This window comes from Sodiomyces alkalinus, assembly GCF_003711515.1.
Source record: "Sodiomyces alkalinus F11 unplaced genomic scaffold SODALscaffold_8, whole genome shotgun sequence".
In the NCBI taxonomy this organism is placed as follows: domain Eukaryota; kingdom Fungi; phylum Ascomycota; class Sordariomycetes; order Glomerellales; family Plectosphaerellaceae; genus Sodiomyces; species Sodiomyces alkalinus.
The window spans coordinates 306,229-326,275 of record NW_021167086.1 but is presented as its reverse complement, the minus strand read 5'-3'; the positions used below and the strand labels follow the sequence as shown (position 1 = coordinate 326,275).

The window sequence follows — 20,047 nt, the reverse complement described above, 5'->3', positions numbered from 1 at the left end:
CTTCCGACTTAAGATCTAATACGTCTACGGCTATACCCCTTAATAGCAGCCTATTCGCGGTCTTATTAGATTAGGTGATACGGATAGATTATAGATATTCCCCGATTTCCTTAGCGGAAGCCATAGCTTATAGCGTTTTAATCCTACCGTTAAATATCTTATCTTCGTTAAAGACCACGTCTCTTATAGTGATAATATCCGTTAGGTATAGCCGCTAAATACGGAAGCTATTCGAGGATTAGTATCCGACGTGATAACCGATCTATACCTTCGGTTCTAACCTTTATAGGCGGTTCCTTTTAGCTTAGATATCGCGCGTTTTTATAAAGGCTTTATAGCCGTAAGCTTATAGGTGCGTAAGGTTAGGTTAACGGCCGCGTAGGCCTTCTGTCAAGAAGGAGATATGGGTCTACCCCGAAGAGACAAGGACCAAAGGGTGGTAGGGAGTGACAGACAAGGATCGTAGTCTTATGCAAGGGGAGGCCAACTATAGGTCAACTGGTGGTCAATAGGAAGAGTATCTCAAAGGTAGGTGGTAGTGTAGAGGAGAGATAATCGCTGACCCCTTCCTTCTGGAATGGTCCAGCTCCCCGTCTTATATAACAAATATCCACTCATCAATCAGCCGGTAGTCCACTGCGTAGTCTACTGCCATATCCTGGTACCTCCTAAGTCTTCCTTATATCCTACGCCTAACACCTTCGTATAGCGTTCGCTAGTTATTAATATATCGTGGCGTCCTATTATATAGATATATAGCAGTCTTAAAGATCTTAGGCTAGATAGATATAGGCAGATTAGCCCTAATCCTTATAGCCCTCGCCCTCCTTTTAACGATACCTTTAATCCGTTCTATAACACTATTTTAATCCTATAAATATAGTGCTAACGGCTAGCCTTCTACCCCCTTAGCAGCGAGGAAAGCAACGACTTCTAGGTGCTAGAATATCTTAGAATCGGCCTATAGAACGCGTGGCCTAACGTCGAATTAGGTCTTAAGCAGGGTAAAAACGTCCTTTAGAGCGTGCAGGATAGAGCCTTAGTCTCTCTTCTATAGGTAATAATCCTACGTATAACCTATATATATATCTATAACGAATATAATAGACTTATATAGTCCGCCCGCTAACTACTCCGCCTCTTCTAGATTATAAAAATCAATAGCTAGGGCCTCTCCGGGCTTTAACGGGTGAAGAGATAGTATCCGCCGGATCTACGTAGGCACTTACGATTACCTATACGCGTTATAGTCCGTTATATAAGGTCCTTTTATCTTTACCCCCTAAATAGCGTTAACGATCTTTACGAGAGTATTAGTGCCGTAGTAGCTAAGGCGTTCGTGCTACCGTTATACCGTAGTCTTCTACGGTTACCGCGGTTATCGTGATCTTCTATACGGGTTATCGCGGGGATACCTTACCGAGACCGCGAACGCGGTAGCGGCCATAGCTTTTACGCGCTCGATTATATACTAGCCGTGGATATCTAGTAGCTTATAGATAGGCCGGTCGTCGGCGGAGCTAATAATAGTATCGTTTACGGTATCTTAGCGGTAGCCTTATAGGCGTAGCTAGCGTTCCGAGACGATATTAGTAATGAATTCCTTATAGTATATAACGTTACGGAGGCGTAGTAGCCTCTTTATACCCGATAAGGATTATACACGTAGCTTAACGTCTCCGTATCCGAGAATAGAAGCCTTATAAGTACCCACCTAAAGGGATAAAGATAAAGTATTCGTGGGTAGTCTAATAGCCGTAAAACGGCCTCGATTATTAAAAATATAGATTAACGATCCTAAGTCTAGGATCGCGTAGTATAATAGCGCTCTGGCTTAGTTAATAGAAAGGGATATCCCCTATTCTTATTATAATCTTAATAGTGTTATCGTACGACGACGCGCTACCCCCTAGGTTAGGGGGGCTCTTAGTCTCCCCGTCGCGGTGACGGATAGGTCTTTATAGACTATAGTAGTAGGCGTAGTATTATAGAGTTAATCTTCCTAGACTTCCTCTATCTTATTAGCGGTGGTAGCTACTACTTCCCGCCTTTTCTGTATCGTGGTGTCCACGCGGCTTTTAAAACTATAAATACGTATCTTCTTTTCCGCGACCTTTATAATATCTTCACGGCCACGCTAGGTATAAGGGCGTATATCCGGCCTTACGTATTAATAGGCGGCGGTAGTATAGGTATTCTTATATATCTCGTAAGGCCTCCTTATTACGGGAGGGATAGCCTTTACGGACGTATTACTATAAGGACGCTTTTTATTATCTTTATTATTAGTAGTATCCTTAGTATCGGGGAGGTTCCTAAGGGTGTTAAAGGTGCCTCTCCTAACTCTAGGCTTTATAGCGGTAGATTATAGGCTCTTTATATTACTAAGAACCGCCCTTAGAGCCTTTACGAAGTCGTTAATCGTTAGCTCATTTTCCGTAATCTTATCGTAGTTATTTACTAGGTAGTTATTACTCTATTCCTGGGTAATAGGTCTAATAGCTTTTAACGCGTCTTTTACCTAATAGTCCGTGCTTAATAGCTCTAAAACGCCTATATATTTATAGTATATTATCGCTATTTCCTAGCTTACTACCTAAGCGTCTATATCCTTAGGTATAGCCTTTATAGGTGTAGTATATCGTCGGTAAAGGACTAGGGCTTCCTTACGAAGGTTTATAGATATTAGTCCTATATACGCGTGCAGGAGAGTAATCTAGACCTACGGGTTATTTACGGTGTTATCCTATAGCTAGGCGAGGAGGTTACGTAATATAGTGTATACGGTCCTTTCGATATAGGAGCGTACCTTATTAAACTCCTTCTACTACGCGTCGTAGTCTACCTTTTCCTCGTGGTATATACGGCGATCTTATAGGTAGCGCGTACGCCTCTTTTTAAAGAGGTCGTCGATAGATATAGGCGTCCTAGTCGGTGGTTCTTTCGTTACGGCCGTAACCTTCCGGCGAGCGGCCGTCTTCCTCTTACTAGCGGCCATAGTAACGGCCGTGGTAACGGCTATAGTAACGGCGTCCGTGGCGTCCGTGGCCTTATCGCCCTTTAGCGTGATAGTGGAAGACGGAGTAGCCGTGACGGTAGTGGCCGTGGCCTCCTCCGCGTTAGGGTCCACGGCGAGGGCTTTATATTTACGAATATTAGGCGGCGTAGGTATAAGGAGGAGATAGGCGTTAGCCTCCTTATCGCTTAGCTTTAGATTTAGGTAGTTATCCTAGTAGAAGGCCGATTTACCGCGTATAGCGCGCTCCTAAACTGCCTAATCCCTTTAGTTAACGAGGGTAATAGCGGCCGCCTTCTATTCGGCGTTAGATACGTTAGAAGATATCTTTATTAGTTTATCGGTTAATTAATTAATTAATAGATAGGTTAGTAGGTTGATTAATCGCTTAATTACTCTAATCAGGTTAATAGTAGTTATTTAAGAGTGCCTATATAGATATAATTACTTTTATAGTAGAATAGGGGTAGCCTTATTAATATCTATCGTTTAGGCGTTATAAACCGGGCTTATAACTATCGCACGTTAAAAGGCACTTAAATAATTAACTTAGTAGAGTAGAAATCTCGTGTGTGTATATTCTATTAAGTTATATCTAGGAGAGTCTCTTATGCCCTTAATTTAGGTGGTAAAGACTCTATTATAGGTACTATATTATTTAGATCCTATCCGGTCTTTTCCGGTATCCACCCTTATTATATCCTAATGCCCGAAGTCCCCGATATCCGGAGCCCTTAGTTATAGAGTGGATCCCCCCTAGATCCCCTATAGACTATATCGTGGTCCTGCCTATACAATACGAGCGCTATAGGCTCCCTTAACGCCCGCGATAACGCCCGTACCGCCTAATATTACCGGTCGATACAGCGACTAGCCCTTAGTGTTAACGCAGAGCTTAACACCCCTCCTAAGGCTAAAGCAGTGGCGAAAGACCTATATCTCCGTAATGTTCCCCGGAATAATAATAGAAATATAAGAAACGATTTAGAAACGATTTAGAAACGATTTAAAAACGATTTAGAAACGATTACTAATATATCTTATTTCTTAGCCCGATATCCTTCGTATAAAACTAGATCTTTTTAGTTAGTGCCCGGAGGAATATTACTAGGCCTATATAGAGTAGAACTCTATTAGTCGTAGTATACTCCGTGTTATTTTTTTCCTAGTATTTTTAGCTAATAGTATATATTTCCTAGACTACCCCCCGCCGTACTATAACTATCTTTACACTATTTAGGCCGAATACCGCTATAATAAAATAGCTAATAGGGAAGTGGTTTCCGGTAAATTAGTAATCGCCCCTAGAATAAGAAGTATTAAGCTAATAGTTATTTTACTAGATTTTCCCGCTACTGCCCGCCCGCCTCCCCGAAACCATCGCGTCTCTCGGGCGCGTGCCACGACTCCTAATAACGAGGAGTAGATTATCTTTAGGGAAACGTTTCCGGGGTATCGGTATTCCGGTTTTTTAGTCTTATTAATAATAATTATATACCTAAAGGAGTTTTTTTACTATAGGGGGTTTTTTCTTAAATAAAAATAATAGATAACGATTTCGACGCCTAAACTATTCCCTCTTTTCCTAACTCGATTACTTTTCACGAAGTAAAAGCTCTCTATTTAGTTTAATCCGCCTTAATTCTAGCTAAAAACGCCGCTCGTTCTTAAGCCTTTACCTTTTAATTTCCGCCTCTAATTAACGATCTTTCCGAGCTATTTCGCGTCGACGTTCCTCTATACTTAGATTCCTCTCCTTAAAAGATATAAACGCTTATAAAGCTTAAGTCTAGCCTAAGGTAGCTTATTAATAAAGATTATATATATTTTAGCGCTGACTTTATAAGCGTCTTAGAGGAACCCCGCTTAATAATACACTTCTTACACTTCTGGCTAGCGAACTTCGGGAGTCTAATCCAGGATTATCTAGATAAAAGACCCCGAAATCTTGTAAAGGGTTAAGAGGTAACCTTAAGATTAACCGGCTAGCGTTTATTATACGGCTTCGTAAGCGATCGCGGATATTTTTATCCCGCTCTATATTTATCTTACATAGTTTTCGCTCTATAATAAAGTATTATTAATAACTATTATAGTACGTATAAGGATATAGTTAGACTTACTTTTCCGACTAAAATGATTATTAAGCCGACCGCTTATACTAGTATTTCGCTATAAGCCCGGGACTTAAAGAGAGCGCGTAGTAAAATCTCTTAAGATTAGATTCTAATTATAATCCCGATATCTAAAAAGGTTAGCCAGTATATTAGGTGTATTATATGGTAAACTCACCTATTAATCACTTTAAGGATATAGATATTTTATCTAGTCTATCCGTATAAAGCTTAGTATATTACCTTAATAGTATTCGAATTATCCGAAATCAGTGCCTAATTCTTAACCGGTATATTAGAAGTAGCTTAATAAAATCCTACCGCGATATATAGAAGCCGCTTATAAATCGCCTAGTTATAGTACTAAGGAACTCTCCTTAGGATATAGGTTAGTATCTAAATACCCCGGGAAATATTTCCGAATCGTTCCGGAATCGTTTCTTAATTATATCCGAATCGTGTCCGAATCGTTTTTAAGGAATTTTTAGATCGTTCGCGGGGCAGACTCACGGCTAATCTTATTATAAAGGTTATTATAATCCTCCTTCGTCTAGTATTCTAGCAGACTTATTATAACCCGGTACAATAAGCCTTCGCCTCTTTCTAAGTCACCTCCTAGAATACTTTTAATTCCTCGCCGAAAATAAACTATATAGAGTTAAATATAGTAAGTTACCTATACTTCCTATAATTCTTCTAACCGATATCTTTCCTAAAGATATTTTCCGAATCCTTAAATTACTAGTAAGGCCTAATCTAAGGTTACCCTAAGAAGACTAGTACTATAGAGGTATTTCTACTAGATTAGTATCGTATACTTATCCTTTAGGATACGGAAGACCTATCGAAATATATAAAGATATATCTCTATTATTTCTAAGTTTATATAGCACCTTACTAAAAGCAGCACTATTATATATTAGAAAAAATCGAGAAACGATTCCGAACCGATTCAGAAATATTCAGAAATATTCAGAAATATTCAGAAACGATTCGGAAATAATTCGGAAACGATTTAGAAATATACCTCGCTCTAAGTTAGGACTATACCAGGCCTAAATAATTTCTTTTTACTCTATACCGCTAATATATTTATAGTTAGTATCGACGAAGAAAGAAGTTATATCTGGGAACTTCTACTACTTTACCTGCTCTTTAAAAAAACAGATCACTATATAATTATATCGTGATTAGTATAAGTGCTAAATATACTAGAGGGGTTTTATTAGAATATATCGCGTATTTTAGTAAGTAGAATACTTATATATAACCGTTAATTTACTTTTTTTATCTGCTCGAGTACTAAAGTAATACTCCGACCGCCTTAAGGGAATAGGATAATCTGCTATTTACGAATAATATATCGAAGGTAGTTAGTATTCGTAAGACTAATATAAATATCTATAATCGTCTACCCTTTAAACTTAGCGATAAATTCCTTAAGTTTACTTAATTTAAGGAATACGGTTAGTGTTATTATCGGTTTATTAATTTTCGCGATAACTCTAGTAATCCTATTAATCACTAATAAGGGGGCTTTTAATAGGAGTAGGGGAGGGTCAGTATATATTCTATAGGAGGTTATAATAATCTATAGTGTTATATCGAAATCGTATAGAATAAAAAATCGAAATTCGACGTTATATTTTCGACTTTAGATTTCGCTAGGCCCCGCGAGATAAACTTTATCTGTTTCTAAGCGTTAGTGTATCTAGTTAAAATATTACCCGAAACGTTTCCTAATCGTTCCTAAATCGGTCCTAAATCGTTCCAGAATCGTTTCCGGGATATCTCTAGGTTATTTCTAAATTAACGCACTATATATCCTTCATTTTCTATAATTAATCGTGAAAAAGTAGTAGTTCTTATTTAGATTCGTAAGGATACCGTTTATCGTAGGATTAAAAGCGCGTTTTATAAGGTCTATATAAGGGTAATAGACTAATAGAATAATCGCGAGAAAATAATAACACGTCGTGTCCGATAGTATCTAAGACCGGCACCGTATACGATACTATTAGAAGTTTATAAGATACTATACTTAATTAGAATAAATCCGAAAGGATATAGAATTTTATAAGGTTATACTTATATAGTAGATACTAGAGTCTACTACTAGGAAATATACTTAGTCCGCGTCTATATAGGTAGTCTTTTTAGTGAATCTTCCTTTTACTGCTTAAGCCTATCTAAAATATATTAGTATTAATTTCACGTTAAACGCGTTTTCTTTACCCTAAAGCTTTCTTCTACACGGTTAGCTTTTTTACTTCGGCCCTTTATACGCTAATCTAATTAAGTAATTACGGCGTAATACTCTCGTGATAGAAGTCTAATTAAGAAAGATATTAATAAGCTTTACCCCCTTAACACGTATATATATAACGGAAAACAGGGGTATTACTAAGTATGGCGCTAGTCGCCCGGAAACCAGGTTATTTTCGAGCTATTTCGTACTGGATCTAGAGATATATTAGTTAATAGAAGTAATAAATAAGGTAGATAAAGCTAAACCTTACTATTTTCTAAGGGGATTTCTTCTCCTTATTACTTAGAACCTCTACTAGAATAATTATAGCCACCCTAGCAGGAGACGTTTAAGGTATCTTAGGAATTCCGGCTATATAAAGGATATTATCCACCTCTATAGCGCGAGAGCCTAGGGTAAGTCGTCTATTACTATATATAAAAGCAGAGATAAGAATTAAGATACTTTCGGCGTTAGATAGAATCTAATATTAGTTAGTAAAGTAAATTATAATATACTATTTAGTATATATTCACCTAATTAACTTAATTCCTTTAGATTATATCCCGTGGAGGTTATCGGCTCGGGTATAATCTATAAAGATATAGTCTTTGATTTTTATTCTTAACGAATCTAAGATTCTGAAAATCATCTTCTTAATCTTCTAAGCCTTTAAGCTCTTCCTATTACTAAATCTTACTATCCAGATCTAATTCTGTATAGGAAGTTATCTTTAATAAACTACTAATTATTCCCGAATCGTTCCCGAATTATTTCCGAACTATTTCCTAGTCTTTCTTTAATTTATCACTATCTACCTTAATATTACCCCTTACTTATATACCCCTCTTATTAAGGCCCGATTCCTTACTTAAGGCATACACGTATATTATATAACCTAGCATAGACCTCGCCCTATAGTAACCCTTAGCTTAACTTTCCGCCCTACTCCGCCCTATACCTACCCTCAGGCTAGCCTCACCCTTAGATATCAGTTTACCTGTAACCTCGTATTAGGGGTCAAGGTTCATATCTCGGCGGTGCTATCCGGTTGACGATAATGTTGCCCTGTGTTTCGAGGTGTGGAAGAAGAACCGAGTTCTGTTCATGTTTCCCATCACCCCCCTTTTTTCCCTTTCTTTTCCTCCTTCTTTCTTTTCTCTCAACTTTCCCTTTCAGGATTCTTCTGGGCCCTTGGCCACCCCATGTGAGGAATCCTCGACGTGCATACGTTGTACGCACTTTGAACCGCATGGACCCCCCGCGAGGGAAGGGGTGGTGCAGTCCCAAGACCTTGGCTTCGTGGCGTCGTCCTGTCACATCCTCCCTACTGGTAGGCTTTGCGACGACTTGAACCAAGACAACCGGAACGGAACGTTTTCAATGCGCGCGGAATGTTTATTACTGACGTTGACGGGGGCTATTGACTGACTGAACGGGTTAAGCTCTCGGCTCGCCTTGAGTTTGTCGTTTGACTGACTCGTGTGCCCTCGTCTAGGGCTGGCTAGGTGGTAGGTAGTCTAAGTCGTCCTGGGCAGTTTAGATAGTGCGAACCGGTCTAAAAAAAAAAAAGTAGGATGAGGGCTAGTAGAAAAGTCCTTCTTCAACGAACGGATTGCCCCATTGGAATGAGTCGCGGTAGTCAGGGTCGCGGAGGATCGTGCACCGCTCATGTCAGGGGTCACTCCTTGTTAGCCCTCTCTTCATTACCTAGTCTAGCTTAGGGCGTACTGCACCGGCAACCAACAACACTGAGGAGAACGCTAACTAGGCGTTTCTACGACGTACAACGTATATAGCAGAGTGGGAGTGGTGTGACCCTGTTGTGATGGACTTGACCGTCCGAGGCGGGGATGCCTGGTAGTCGTCTATGCGAGACGACTCGACGAGACTGCGTGTGTTCTGTATTACCACTCTGGACGCCATCTGCCGATTCGTAGGTAGCACCAGATGGGGACTTTGGTATGACTCGGGGAGAAGAACGGAACTCGGTCGACCCCCAGAACTAACACGAGTCCGGGAGGTGCATGCGGTCCAGTATGGATCTTCCCAGCCTTTATCAGCCCACTGCCGTATTTTGGGTAATTACTTACTTTTACACTTACTTGCACTGACTCGTCGAGACCGCACGGCCCCCTGGATGCATCCAAGTGAGACGACCAACTTTTTGGTAGAGCCATCCTGGGCGCTGGGCATCTGGGATACACCATGCGGCGCTGGTGTAGTAACGCACACGCAGTAATAACAGTCTAGTCTTTTTGGTATTAGGCTCGGTGAGGCTTTCTCTATTTTGCTCTGCCGGCGGCCGTACAACTGTAGAGTCCAAGTGGTTAAGAGATGATAATAAGGGGACGTTAGGTAAAAAGCAGTGTTTCGCTCTCTTTTTCCCCAGCACGAGCACAGTGTCCCGGAAGAGAGAGTCCTTTACAGGCTTTTCGACAACTATCATGGTGTAAATTCACTGGAGGTTCCTCTTTTTGTTTCTTCTTTTTCTCTCGAACCGTGCCGCCCGATCGTCAAAACAGAACAGCCGGGAAGAAAAGGGAGCACAGAGAATCAGATACCTTGCACTCGCCATGAAAGTCCGGCGCGCCAATGCGAGCGGTGACGGCCCGGCGCTGGACGTGATCGATCGCTCCCGAGACGACGAATCCCGTTTCGCCGAGATCTGCGCCATCTTGGTCGTCGGCGCCGCGCTGTCCACGCTGGCCGTCACCCTCCGCTCCATCACGCGTCTGTTCCTGGTGCGGAGGTTTGGTCTCGACGATGGCATCATGGTGGTTGCTCAGGTCTTGGCCATTGGGACTGCCGTTGCCATTGGGATAGGTGAGATCAAAGGAGATTCGTTTTATTTCCCCTGGGCCCTGGCCGCCTGGCGAGAGGGGAGGGGGGTGGACTACCGTATACTGACCTGTGCTCGCGTTGGTGTAGAGAGCAAATATGGCCTCGGATCACATACTTGGGTGCAGCCAGACGAACACTTTGTCCCCTACATGAAGGTCCGTTTTCTTATGTTTTTTTTTCTTTTCTTTTCTGGTCTCTGGTCTCTGTTCTTCATGCTGCCCTCGTACTAACAGCAGACACTCATCTAGGCCTTCTACAGCTCCATCGTCGTGTACAACGTCTCCATGTGTCTCGTCAAAATCTCCATCCTGCTGCAATACCGCCGCATCTTCCCCGTCGGCATGATCCAAACCATCACCTTCTACGGCATCGCCTTCCTCGTCGCATGGGCCGTCACCCTCTGCTTCCTCCTGCCCATGGTCTGCATGCCCGTCGAGAAGTTCTGGGACGCCACCATCCCCGGCCGCTGCCTCGACTCGCTCGCCATCTGGTATGTCATGGCCTCCATCAACGTGGCCACCGACTTTATCATCTTCGCCATGCCTTTGCCTGTGATCCGGTCGCTGCAACTCCCGCGGAGGCAAAAGCTGATGTTGGTCGGCGTTTTCGGGTTGGGCTTGTTGTACGTTCATGTTCCCTATGTCCTCTTCCACCAAAAGGCCCATCCAACTGACAACTGTGCTCGAAATACAAAACAGAACCTGCATCATCTCCATCATCCGCATCCGCACCCTCAAAGTCGCCGCCTCCACCGACGACCCCAACTGGGACAACGTCGACGCCGCAACCTGGTCCTTCCTCGAGGTCTCCATCGCCGTCATCGCCGCCTGCCTGCCCACCCTCCGCCCCCTCTTCTCCACCCTCATGCCGCGCGCCTTCGCCGGCTCCTCCGCCCGCCGAACCCACCACCCCCACCCCCGCTCCGGCTACGGGTTCGGCGCCTACGTCCACGCCGGCAGCCGCCTTCCCAACAGCAGCGGCAGCGGCGGCGGCGGTGGCGGCGGTACCCGGCTCGGCAAGTCCGCCCTCGGGAGGTCCGACAGCACGCGGTCCCTGCAGGACCGGGACAGCATCGAGCTGGCGGCCAGCGAGATGAAGATGCCGTCGCTGGTGCCTCCTGGTGGGGAGTACAGCATTAGCGTCAGCGCGGGGCGGAAGGGGGATCGCGGGGTTGGGTCGAGGGTGGTGGGAGACGAGTCGCCGGCGTCGAGTGTGGTGGATGGGATTCAGACGACGACGGTGGTTACCCAGCATGTTAGTCCGTTTGAGCCGGAAAGGCATTGATCGGCGCGTTCTTTTCTTTTTCCTCTTCTTTTTCCTACGCAAGCGATTTTACCGGATACCTATACCCTCCTATGCCATACCTATATAAGAACCAGTGAACCACAGAGACTTGTGTGCGGGCGTTGGGCCTTGCGTTTCACCCAAGGGTGTGTTAATATATTAATTAATATATTAATTAATATATTATATATCATATATGATAATACCGACACAATCGACAACACTCTCGTGCTGTCCAAGATCATTGTTCTGTTCACTTGCAGTCTTCGGTCAAGCCAACAAATCCAACACGTGCATCCACAATGTTGGTTCCCCAGATTTGACGTCAAGGTTTCTATGCACATCATCGGTTGACGGAGACAGCTGCGGGCGATTTATGATATATGACCTACGAGTGGTGGAGAACGGGAAAGGTTGAGAAGAGAAAAAGAAAACACCCGGCATGTCGACAACCCAGTCTTCGGCCCTGAAAGGAGAACATGGAATAAAAGACAGGAGTCTCGACTCTGGCTAAACTCCACTTAATCTATTTCTTACCAACATGTCGGGGAAGATGGGCCTGCGTCCGGGGTAGGGTCGCATCGTGGTGTTTATGCTGTGTATTTGGTTTCCCCCTTTTTTTCATATTTATTTATTTATTCTTTCTATCCTTCTTTTTCTTCCACTTCTCCAGAGTTGACCCCTGAACCCTGCCCTCGTCAGCTGTAGTGCTCACTCGGTCAAGCGACCCCTGAATATAGACATGTCCGTTGCCACTTGCAGTGCATCTACTTCTACAATTGCCGGTCGATTCCCCGATGCACGACAAAATTGCTCAGCATCAGGTAATGCCCTCTCGGGGGCATTACCAAGTCTGGTGCGTTCAATGTGTTGTGAAACCAAGACGACACCGTTGCTTCCCCTGTCCACATGCACATCTCTACCACACACTTGCATGTCAAAGTCCCATCAGGGTAAGACGTAAGATTGCAATCGAAAGAGGATGCCGCGATATATGGATCGGCCGAGGTTCACCCAAGTCTTTTCAAATAGGACCCCTTCGCCTCCAACATGAACATGAACTTTAGGGAAAGGTTCGTCGTGACAAGTCGTGCTCCGTCCGTCCAGATTGCAAGACAGCACCACAGCACCACAACACTACAACACCCACTCAGTCACACACCATGCGCCCCAATCGACCGTTGCGACTCCTAGCCCTGCTAGGGGCAGCGGCCACCACCGCCTCCTCCGCCTCCGTTGCCCTCGCACCCCGCGAGGACGCCACCTACGACTACATCGTGGTAGGCAGCGGCCCCGGCGGCGGTCCCCTCGCCAGCAACCTCGCCCGCGCCGGCTTCGAGACTCTCCTCATCGAGGCCGGCGACAACGAGATCGCCGACCCGGCCACCAACGTGGCCTCCTTCTTCGCCACCACCGGCATCAAGGAGAGCCTGCACTGGGACTTTTACGTCAAGCACTACGACGACCTGGAGCAGACCAAGAAGTTCCAGCATCTCGTCTGGCGCCTCCCCGACGGCTCGCAGTGGGTCGGCCCGGGCGGCTCCGAGCCCGAGGGGGCTGAAGTCCTCGGTGTGAATTACCCGCGCGGCGCTACGCTGGGCGGGTCTTCTGTCATCAACGCCGGAGCTGTCCTGCTTCCTAATGATAGTGATTGGAATTATGTGAAGAACATCACCGGTGATGGCACATGGAGGTTGGTCAATGCCCCTAGGAAATACGATAAAGCCCAAGTTGACTTGCTGACTTACAATGGTCCTCTAGTGCGGCCAACATGCGAAGAATCTTCGCAAAGCTGGAGCGCAACACCTACCTCCCCGAAGGAACCGAGGGCCACGGCTTCGACGGCTACGTAGACGTAACCATCGGAGACGGCAACCAGTACCTCTCCTCCCCCCAGGCCGTGGAGATCATGACCGCCATGGCCGAGGAGCTCGGGAAGGACCCCGCCGACCTCCCGACGCTCCTCACCGCCGACGCTAACTACCTCGACCCCGAACGAGACTTCACCGAGGGCCTGTGGGCGCTCCCCTTCCACGTCAACGAGACATGGGGTCGCGTCAGCGCCCGCAACTACATCCTCTCCACCTTCAACGCGCGAGACAAGGGCGCCTGTACCAAGAAATACCCCCTCCACCTCCAGCTCAACACGCTCGCCACGCGCGTCCTCTTCTCCCACCCCTCCGAATCCGAATCGGACCAGCCGAGGGCCGTCGGCGTCGAGTTCCTCGAGGGCAAGAGCGTATACCAGGGCGATAGGAGGCACGACCCGTCCAGCAAGGGGACGCCCGGCCGCGCCTACGCTCGCAGGGAAGTCATCCTCAGCGGCGGCGCCTTCAACACCCCGCAGCTCCTCAAGCTCAGCGGGATCGGCGACGCCGCCGAACTGGCGCAGCACGGCATCGACGTCGTCGCCCCGCTCCCCGGCGTGGGGACCAACATGCAAGACAGCCAGGAGATCGCCATCACGGGGCTCGCGGCCCAGAACTTCACCTTCGCGGACCCCCCCTCGGGCCCGGACCCGACCTGCAGGCGCGACGGCGCGCCGGGCGACGACCCCTGCTACGACCTCTGGCTGCAGGGCAAAGGCCCCTACGCGCGGGCGGGGCCCAACACGAGCGCCTTCCTCCTGCGATCGAACCACAGCGCCGACGGGGAGCGCGACCTGACCATCTTCGCCGGCCCGTTCGCCTTCCGCGGCTTCTGGCCGGCCACGGGACAGGAGTTCCGCGAGCCGCCCAACACGTGGGGGATGCACATGGTCAAGATGCGGCCGCAGAACCGGCGCGGGGTGGTGAAGCTGCGGTCCGCCGACCCGACCGAGATGCCGGAGATCAATTTCCACCTGTTCGCCGAGGGTGCGGACGTCGATATCGGCGCCATCAAGGACGGCGTGGCGTGGGGACGGCGCGCGTTCGGGCGCGTGAGGGGCGGCGCGGCGCCCGTGGAGATCACGCACCCGCCGTGTGCTGCGGGGCCGAACCCGGACGGGAGCTGTGCGGACCCGGAGGCGGACGAGGCGTGGATTCGCGACGATGCGTTCGGGCATCACGTCACCAGCACGTGTCCCATCGGCGCGGACGATGACGAGATGGCCGTGTTGGATTCCGAGTTTCGCGTTCGTGGCGTGAGGGGGCTGCGGGTCGTGGATGCGAGTGTGTTTCCTCGCACGCCTGGCTCGTTCCCCGTCATTGCGACGTTTATGGTCAGCGAGAAGGCGTCCGAGGTGATTCTTGGCCAGGCGTGAGTGAGGACGACTGTGATGGGGCTCGGCTCTAGTGTAGATATCTTGCAGATAAGAACGCGATAGGCACCAGTTGACCGTTTCTCTCCATTCGCTTACTTAACCCGTGTAGGCCACGTGACAGCATGGTCGAATTCCCTCCGGGCCATGACCCCACCACCGAGTCCGTACTGAGTACCGCCGTGACTTTTGGTCAGCCACCCGGCCGACTTACCTGTGGCGGGTGTCGCTGATGCTTACGTCGTATGCAGTACTTCGGTCAAGGCAACGTCGGTTTCTCATCTCAATGGGTATTGAAGTCCGCGACAGATGCTGATGCGAATGTCCTGAGATCGCCTTCCTCCCGGGTTTCTCTGGAGGCCTGGGACACGTACCTTTTGCTAGGACGTCAAGTGTCCAGAGCAATCCATTTCCATTCTGCAAGCGGCTCGAGATGGTAGGCTTCGAGATAGTATCTTTGTACTTGGTTGGGTTAACATTTCTAATCCTCACTCCGCAGGGCATGCAACGGTACATTGGACAAGGGTACCAGGTATTGAACCCAGGGGCAGGTGTGGCTTGTCATGTGTTGGGACACTGGGATAGAGTCCCCACCATGCCATGTGCTTCAATATCTAAAAGACATGCATACCTCACGAGATGGTGTTCTGGGAGGTCGGATAGTCGGATACCGCCCTACCCTAAATTGTATCTCTGAGAGCTGCAGAGGGTCTGGATCTCGGGAATACCATACCCTAACCGCCCGGGTACTTGCAAGTTCAGGCATTTCCGGCAACTGGGAACCTGTCCATGCTATCAGGTATTTTGCCATGTGCAATCAAGGCATCGCTACTTCGTATACATTGTAAGGTACCCATTTGTTCTTGGCTTTGAACACGCAGGCACACACACACACCTACACCTACAAAGTACACCATATACAATACATGGATGTCTCTAGACAGGCGCCTCTGCTCGACCTACCTGCACATGGACCTTGGTTATGGCGAGGCTTTATCGAAGGCTGAATTGAATTCCCTACACTGTAGTTCGTACCCCATACCCCCACCACCGAGGGAATCATCATCACCCACCAACCCCTCCCGTCAAAATTTGCTTCGACCTTCTATGGCGTTCTGCTGCAGACACAACCCTACATTCATGGTCTCCCACTCGCCGATCTGAATGCGGGGCCAGGCTTGTCTTGTCAATCGCGATGGATATGGGTACCTATGTACAATGTAAGGTACTCCAAGATGCAAATACACTGTAGACACAAGTTATCAAAAATGGGTTCTTGGTGCATTCTCATTACCTACCCTAATTAGTAAATACCAAATAAAAAGCTGCCTTCCTCTTCTGTACGGTAATTATATAACTTGTCTTGAAAGCACAACATGTCTCTAATTTCCTCCACTCCGTCAGAAAGAGAGGAACAGAAATCGGATTATTTAAGCGTCCCGCTTCTCCCGAGGTTGTCTTTGTCTCTTATTATTGCATTGCCCCTGCCAATTCGTTCACCCTTTTTGTACCCATGACGTGACCTTTTGACCTCCCTTTGCTCTTTCTTTCCATCCGCCATCGACGTCAAAAACACTGCGTGCAACATATTCATGCACAAACACACGTCACCAAACGATTCATAAAGATTCACTTGAATCACTCAACAGACGTGAAGCCAAACTTGAAGCCGACCTGCCAGTTTCTCAATTTCGCCCAATTTTTATTGCTCTTTTTATTGGTTTCTTCGTCTTCTTTTTTTCTTTTTCTTTCCTCCTTTTCCCTTCTCAATAAAAGTTCCAATTGATTCAGCTTATTCTGTGGGATCCATTTACCCATCGTGAATTCACAGACAGCTCAACCATTTCCTGCCTTTTTCCATCTAGGGTACTCCCAGACACAATCCTACCTCAAACAACCATCTATTCAACTTTTACCTCAGACCATTCCACCTAATCCAAGTTTCAACCACACACTTACACACGAGAAATCTTGATCACTCCAACTGGACCCCCGCGCCCCCCCGCCTCCCGCCTTACATCCGGGATACCTACAACTGTACAACGCAACGTACTAGCACACAGCTTACCGGTGCCCCCGCTTCCGAGGAGGGGCAACGGTTCTTGTTCCTATACGGTATACAGGTACACTGGCACATTTTCTTCGGGCTAGTCTCTGCTGAGCTTTTAGTGTGCTCTCACTGCTGCTCGTACCTGCTGCACGAAAGAGAGGGGGAAGGGAAGAATAAGACAAAAAAAAAACAAAAAAGAGCCTGACAGAACAGTACCGGACTTGCCCAGTCACCTGAAATCATGGTGCATGTGCCTACTCGACTCAGAACAATCTCGCTCAGTTGAGTCTTGCCCCTCCATTACCTTGACCTTTACCTTGACCCTTGCTTTGACCTTTACCATTAATCATCTATTTACCTCTTTGCCCATTACTTCATACCACTTCCCATCGTTGCATCTCTTTCGATCCCATAAAGCCGTGTGCATTCGTTTATTCCGACTTGCAGAGAGCTTTACGTTTCCCCACGACATCCCCCTTCTCCCCTCCCGTCGCCTCCCCACGATCCAAAACGACGTCATCAGTTTTCTTGAATCGACTGCCATGCTGACAGGTTGGCTGTCGTACCCAGCCAGCGCGGGATCCAGCGCAAGCGACCAAAAGTCCCCAGCTCCCGAGGATGATGATATCCTCGTGGTTGAGCCCGAACAGGGCAATGGTCAGTAAACTCGACACTTTATATACCCCGACTTTCGACTTTCCGAACCTCCCAACAGCTAGCTGCTGACAATGCCCTCTATACAGTCCTCACTCACATCATCTCCCAGCTTCGACCGGGTGCCGACCTGGGTCGAGTCACCCTGCCGACGTTCATTCTCGAACCACGCAGTATGCTCGAAAGAATAACAAAGTCAGAAAACATCCCTGCCTTGCACTCCCCCACCGCCCAAGCGAGCTTCCCAGAGGGATCACTCTGACATTCGTATTCTTCCACAACAGCTTCATGTGCCACCCGGAGATGCTCCTCCCCATTCCCGAAATCGACGACCCCGTGCAACGATTCGTCTCCGTCGTCAAGTTCTACCTGAGCGGCTGGCACATCCGTCCTCCGTGAGTCATTGCTGCCCTAGATTCCAATTTCCGCCCTCGTTTGCGCCATGAGCTTCGGCCGCCCGCCTATAGCTGTCAATGTACTGACCCTTCCCCTTTCCACTCCTGCAGAGGCGTCAAGAAACCCCTGAACCCCGTCCTTGGCGAGATCTTCACCTGCAGCTGGGACTTGCCCGACAAGTCGAAAGCCTACTACATCTCCGAGCAGACCTCCCACCACCCGCCAAAGTCGAGTTATTTCTACATGGTCCCCGGCCACCATATCCGAGTCGACGGCACCCTGAAGCCCCGGAGCAAGTTCCTCGGAAACTCCGCCGCCAGTATGATGGAAGGCACTGCTGTCTTGACCCTCCTGAACCGGGGCGTGGACAAGACCAAGGGAGAGAAATAGTTCGGTCTTGCCCTCTCCTCTCCTCCCCCCCCCCCCCTTTTCCCGTCCTTGTATGCTGACCAACGCGTCTATCCAGTATCCTGACCCAACCCAACATGTACGCGAGAGGCATCCTTTTCGGCAAAATGAAATACGAGCTGGGAGACCACAGCTACGTACGCTGTCCGGAGCTCGACTTGGTTGCCGACGTCGAATTCAAAGTGAAGGGCTGGGTCGGAGGTACCTACAACGCCATCGGCGGTTATGTGAAGAGGGAAAGCACCGGCGAGATCCTCTATGAGCTGTCAGGCCTGTGGAGTGGGGAGATGTTCATCCGAGACGTCAAGGTGAGTTGCACGCCCTACTTTTTTTTTATTTTTCTTTATCCCCTATTCTTCTTTTCTTTTTTCTCCCTTATTCTCCCCCTCCCCGCCCTTCTTTTCTTCAGATTGCTGGTACATTGATCGGCTTACACTGGCTAGACCGGAGTGAGGGAAATGTTCTTCAACGCCTTGGAAGCGAAACCGAGCAATCCACTTGTGCGGCCCATCGAGGAGCAAGGAGACCGAGAATCCCAGAGGCTATGGCAGAAGACGACCCAAGCCGTGAGAGACCGCGACCACGACCTTGCCACCGACGAGAAGACCAAGGTAGAGGACCGGCAGCGCAGGGAGCGGGAGAGTCGTCTTCGCGACGGCGTGGAGTGGCATCCACGGCTCTTCCGGCGCGTCAAGGGCGGTCCGGGCGGGTCCGAGGAGGGCATCGAGGAACTCGAATGGATCATCAACGCTAAGATGTGCTTAACTACCCCCCTGCCCCTTGTCCCTATCCTGACTGCCGAGGCCAGAAAAGGGGAGATTTACTGACTTTCTGGTGTACTTGGTAGTGATGGATCCACGCCCGGGGCAGTTGCCGAGCAGATTATGAACATCTACCCCATCGTGGAGGGCCAGGAGTTTTCTCAGGTGAATGCCATCCCGCCGCACAAGCCTGGCGCTTCGTCTTCCGAGTCAGCGACGGGGACCTCGACGGAGCCTGCTCAAGACCGTGATGCTGAAACGGCGCCCGAGGGAGGATATTCGCCAAAGGAGATTCAGACCATGCTGAGTGAGACCGGGACGGCCATACAAACCGATGAGCCGCTCCTGGACTTGGCCGGGGAAGTGAAGAAATGAAAAAGCGGGTTGGTTGAATCAGCGAAATGAGCAAAGAAAAAGAAGGGTCTACCAGTCGACCGCATATGCATATCTGCTTGCATTGGCCCCATGGGAGTTGCGGCGACCGTTGTCTTGTTGTTTGAGAGGATATGGGCATGGGAAGAGGCGTAACTATGAAAGTCTGAGGGAAAAAGGTTAACCCAAAACGCTGGACAGGTAGAGGCAGGATGGTATGTGGACAGGTAGAGCAAGGTGGATAAGGATACCACAGCGACACCCAAGTCGACGACGACGGACAATCATCCCCATTTGGTACATGGTAGATGTAGGCGATTGAATGGTCCAACCTGGCAATACTGAGCGATGAATATTTATTTAGCATTCAAACTGCTTCTCATGGGAACCTGCAAGGTAATGAAATAAGGAGGGAAAAGACACCCTCCGACCTGAACTTGGTTTGGTCATCTTGTCCTATGCTTCTCAAACTCTTTGATGATGTGGTTCGTAGGACATACTGAAAACGCCATGAACGCCTCCTTCTCCTTGCCATATGGCCGTCCCGTCCACAATACATACCTCCTCGGCGCTCCACCACTTCTCGCGGGTATCATACATGGAAGCCTCGCCTCAAACAACCCACAGTCTTTCAGGACATTGCAGCGAGAGGTATCAAC

The 20,047-nt window shown here is 47.9% G+C and overlaps 4 protein-coding genes across 4 annotated transcripts; 3 read left to right on the top strand and 1 right to left on the bottom strand.

Moving 5' to 3' along the window:
* Positions 1 to 8,443: 8,443 nt before the first annotated feature.
* Positions 8,444 to 9,574, bottom strand: SODALDRAFT_380260 (hypothetical protein; the record flags this gene model as incomplete). The annotated part of the gene is made up of 6 exons (XM_028615100.1): positions 8,444 to 8,571; positions 8,621 to 8,716; positions 8,788 to 8,857; positions 8,991 to 9,046; positions 9,167 to 9,423; positions 9,484 to 9,574. The coding sequence occupies 6 exons, from the start codon at positions 9,572 to 9,574 to the stop codon at positions 8,554 to 8,556; spliced, it is 588 nt and encodes a 195-aa protein (XP_028464574.1). The 3' UTR covers positions 8,444 to 8,553.
* Positions 9,575 to 9,954: 380 nt separating this feature from the next.
* SODALDRAFT_340963 (hypothetical protein) lies at positions 9,955 to 11,506 on the top strand (the record flags this gene model as incomplete). The annotated part of the gene is made up of 4 exons (XM_028613004.1): positions 9,955 to 10,204; positions 10,310 to 10,377; positions 10,471 to 10,844; positions 10,921 to 11,506. The coding sequence occupies 4 exons, from the start codon at positions 9,955 to 9,957 to the stop codon at positions 11,504 to 11,506; spliced, it is 1,278 nt and encodes a 425-aa protein (XP_028464573.1).
* Positions 11,507 to 12,669: 1,163 nt separating this feature from the next.
* SODALDRAFT_281213 (alcohol oxidase) lies at positions 12,670 to 14,750 on the top strand (the record flags this gene model as incomplete). Its single annotated transcript, XM_028608274.1, has 2 exons — positions 12,670 to 13,199; positions 13,268 to 14,750. The coding sequence occupies 2 exons, from the start codon at positions 12,670 to 12,672 to the stop codon at positions 14,748 to 14,750; spliced, it is 2,013 nt and encodes a 670-aa protein (XP_028464572.1).
* A 2,589-nt stretch (positions 14,751 to 17,339) lies between these two features.
* On the top strand, positions 17,340 to 19,391 carry SODALDRAFT_325355 (Oxysterol-binding protein; the record flags this gene model as incomplete). Its single annotated transcript, XM_028609975.1, has 7 exons — positions 17,340 to 17,454; positions 17,541 to 17,646; positions 17,736 to 17,846; positions 17,958 to 18,236; positions 18,314 to 18,563; positions 18,699 to 19,012; positions 19,103 to 19,391. The coding sequence occupies 7 exons, from the start codon at positions 17,340 to 17,342 to the stop codon at positions 19,389 to 19,391; spliced, it is 1,464 nt and encodes a 487-aa protein (XP_028464571.1).
* Positions 19,392 to 20,047: the final 656 nt, after the last annotated feature.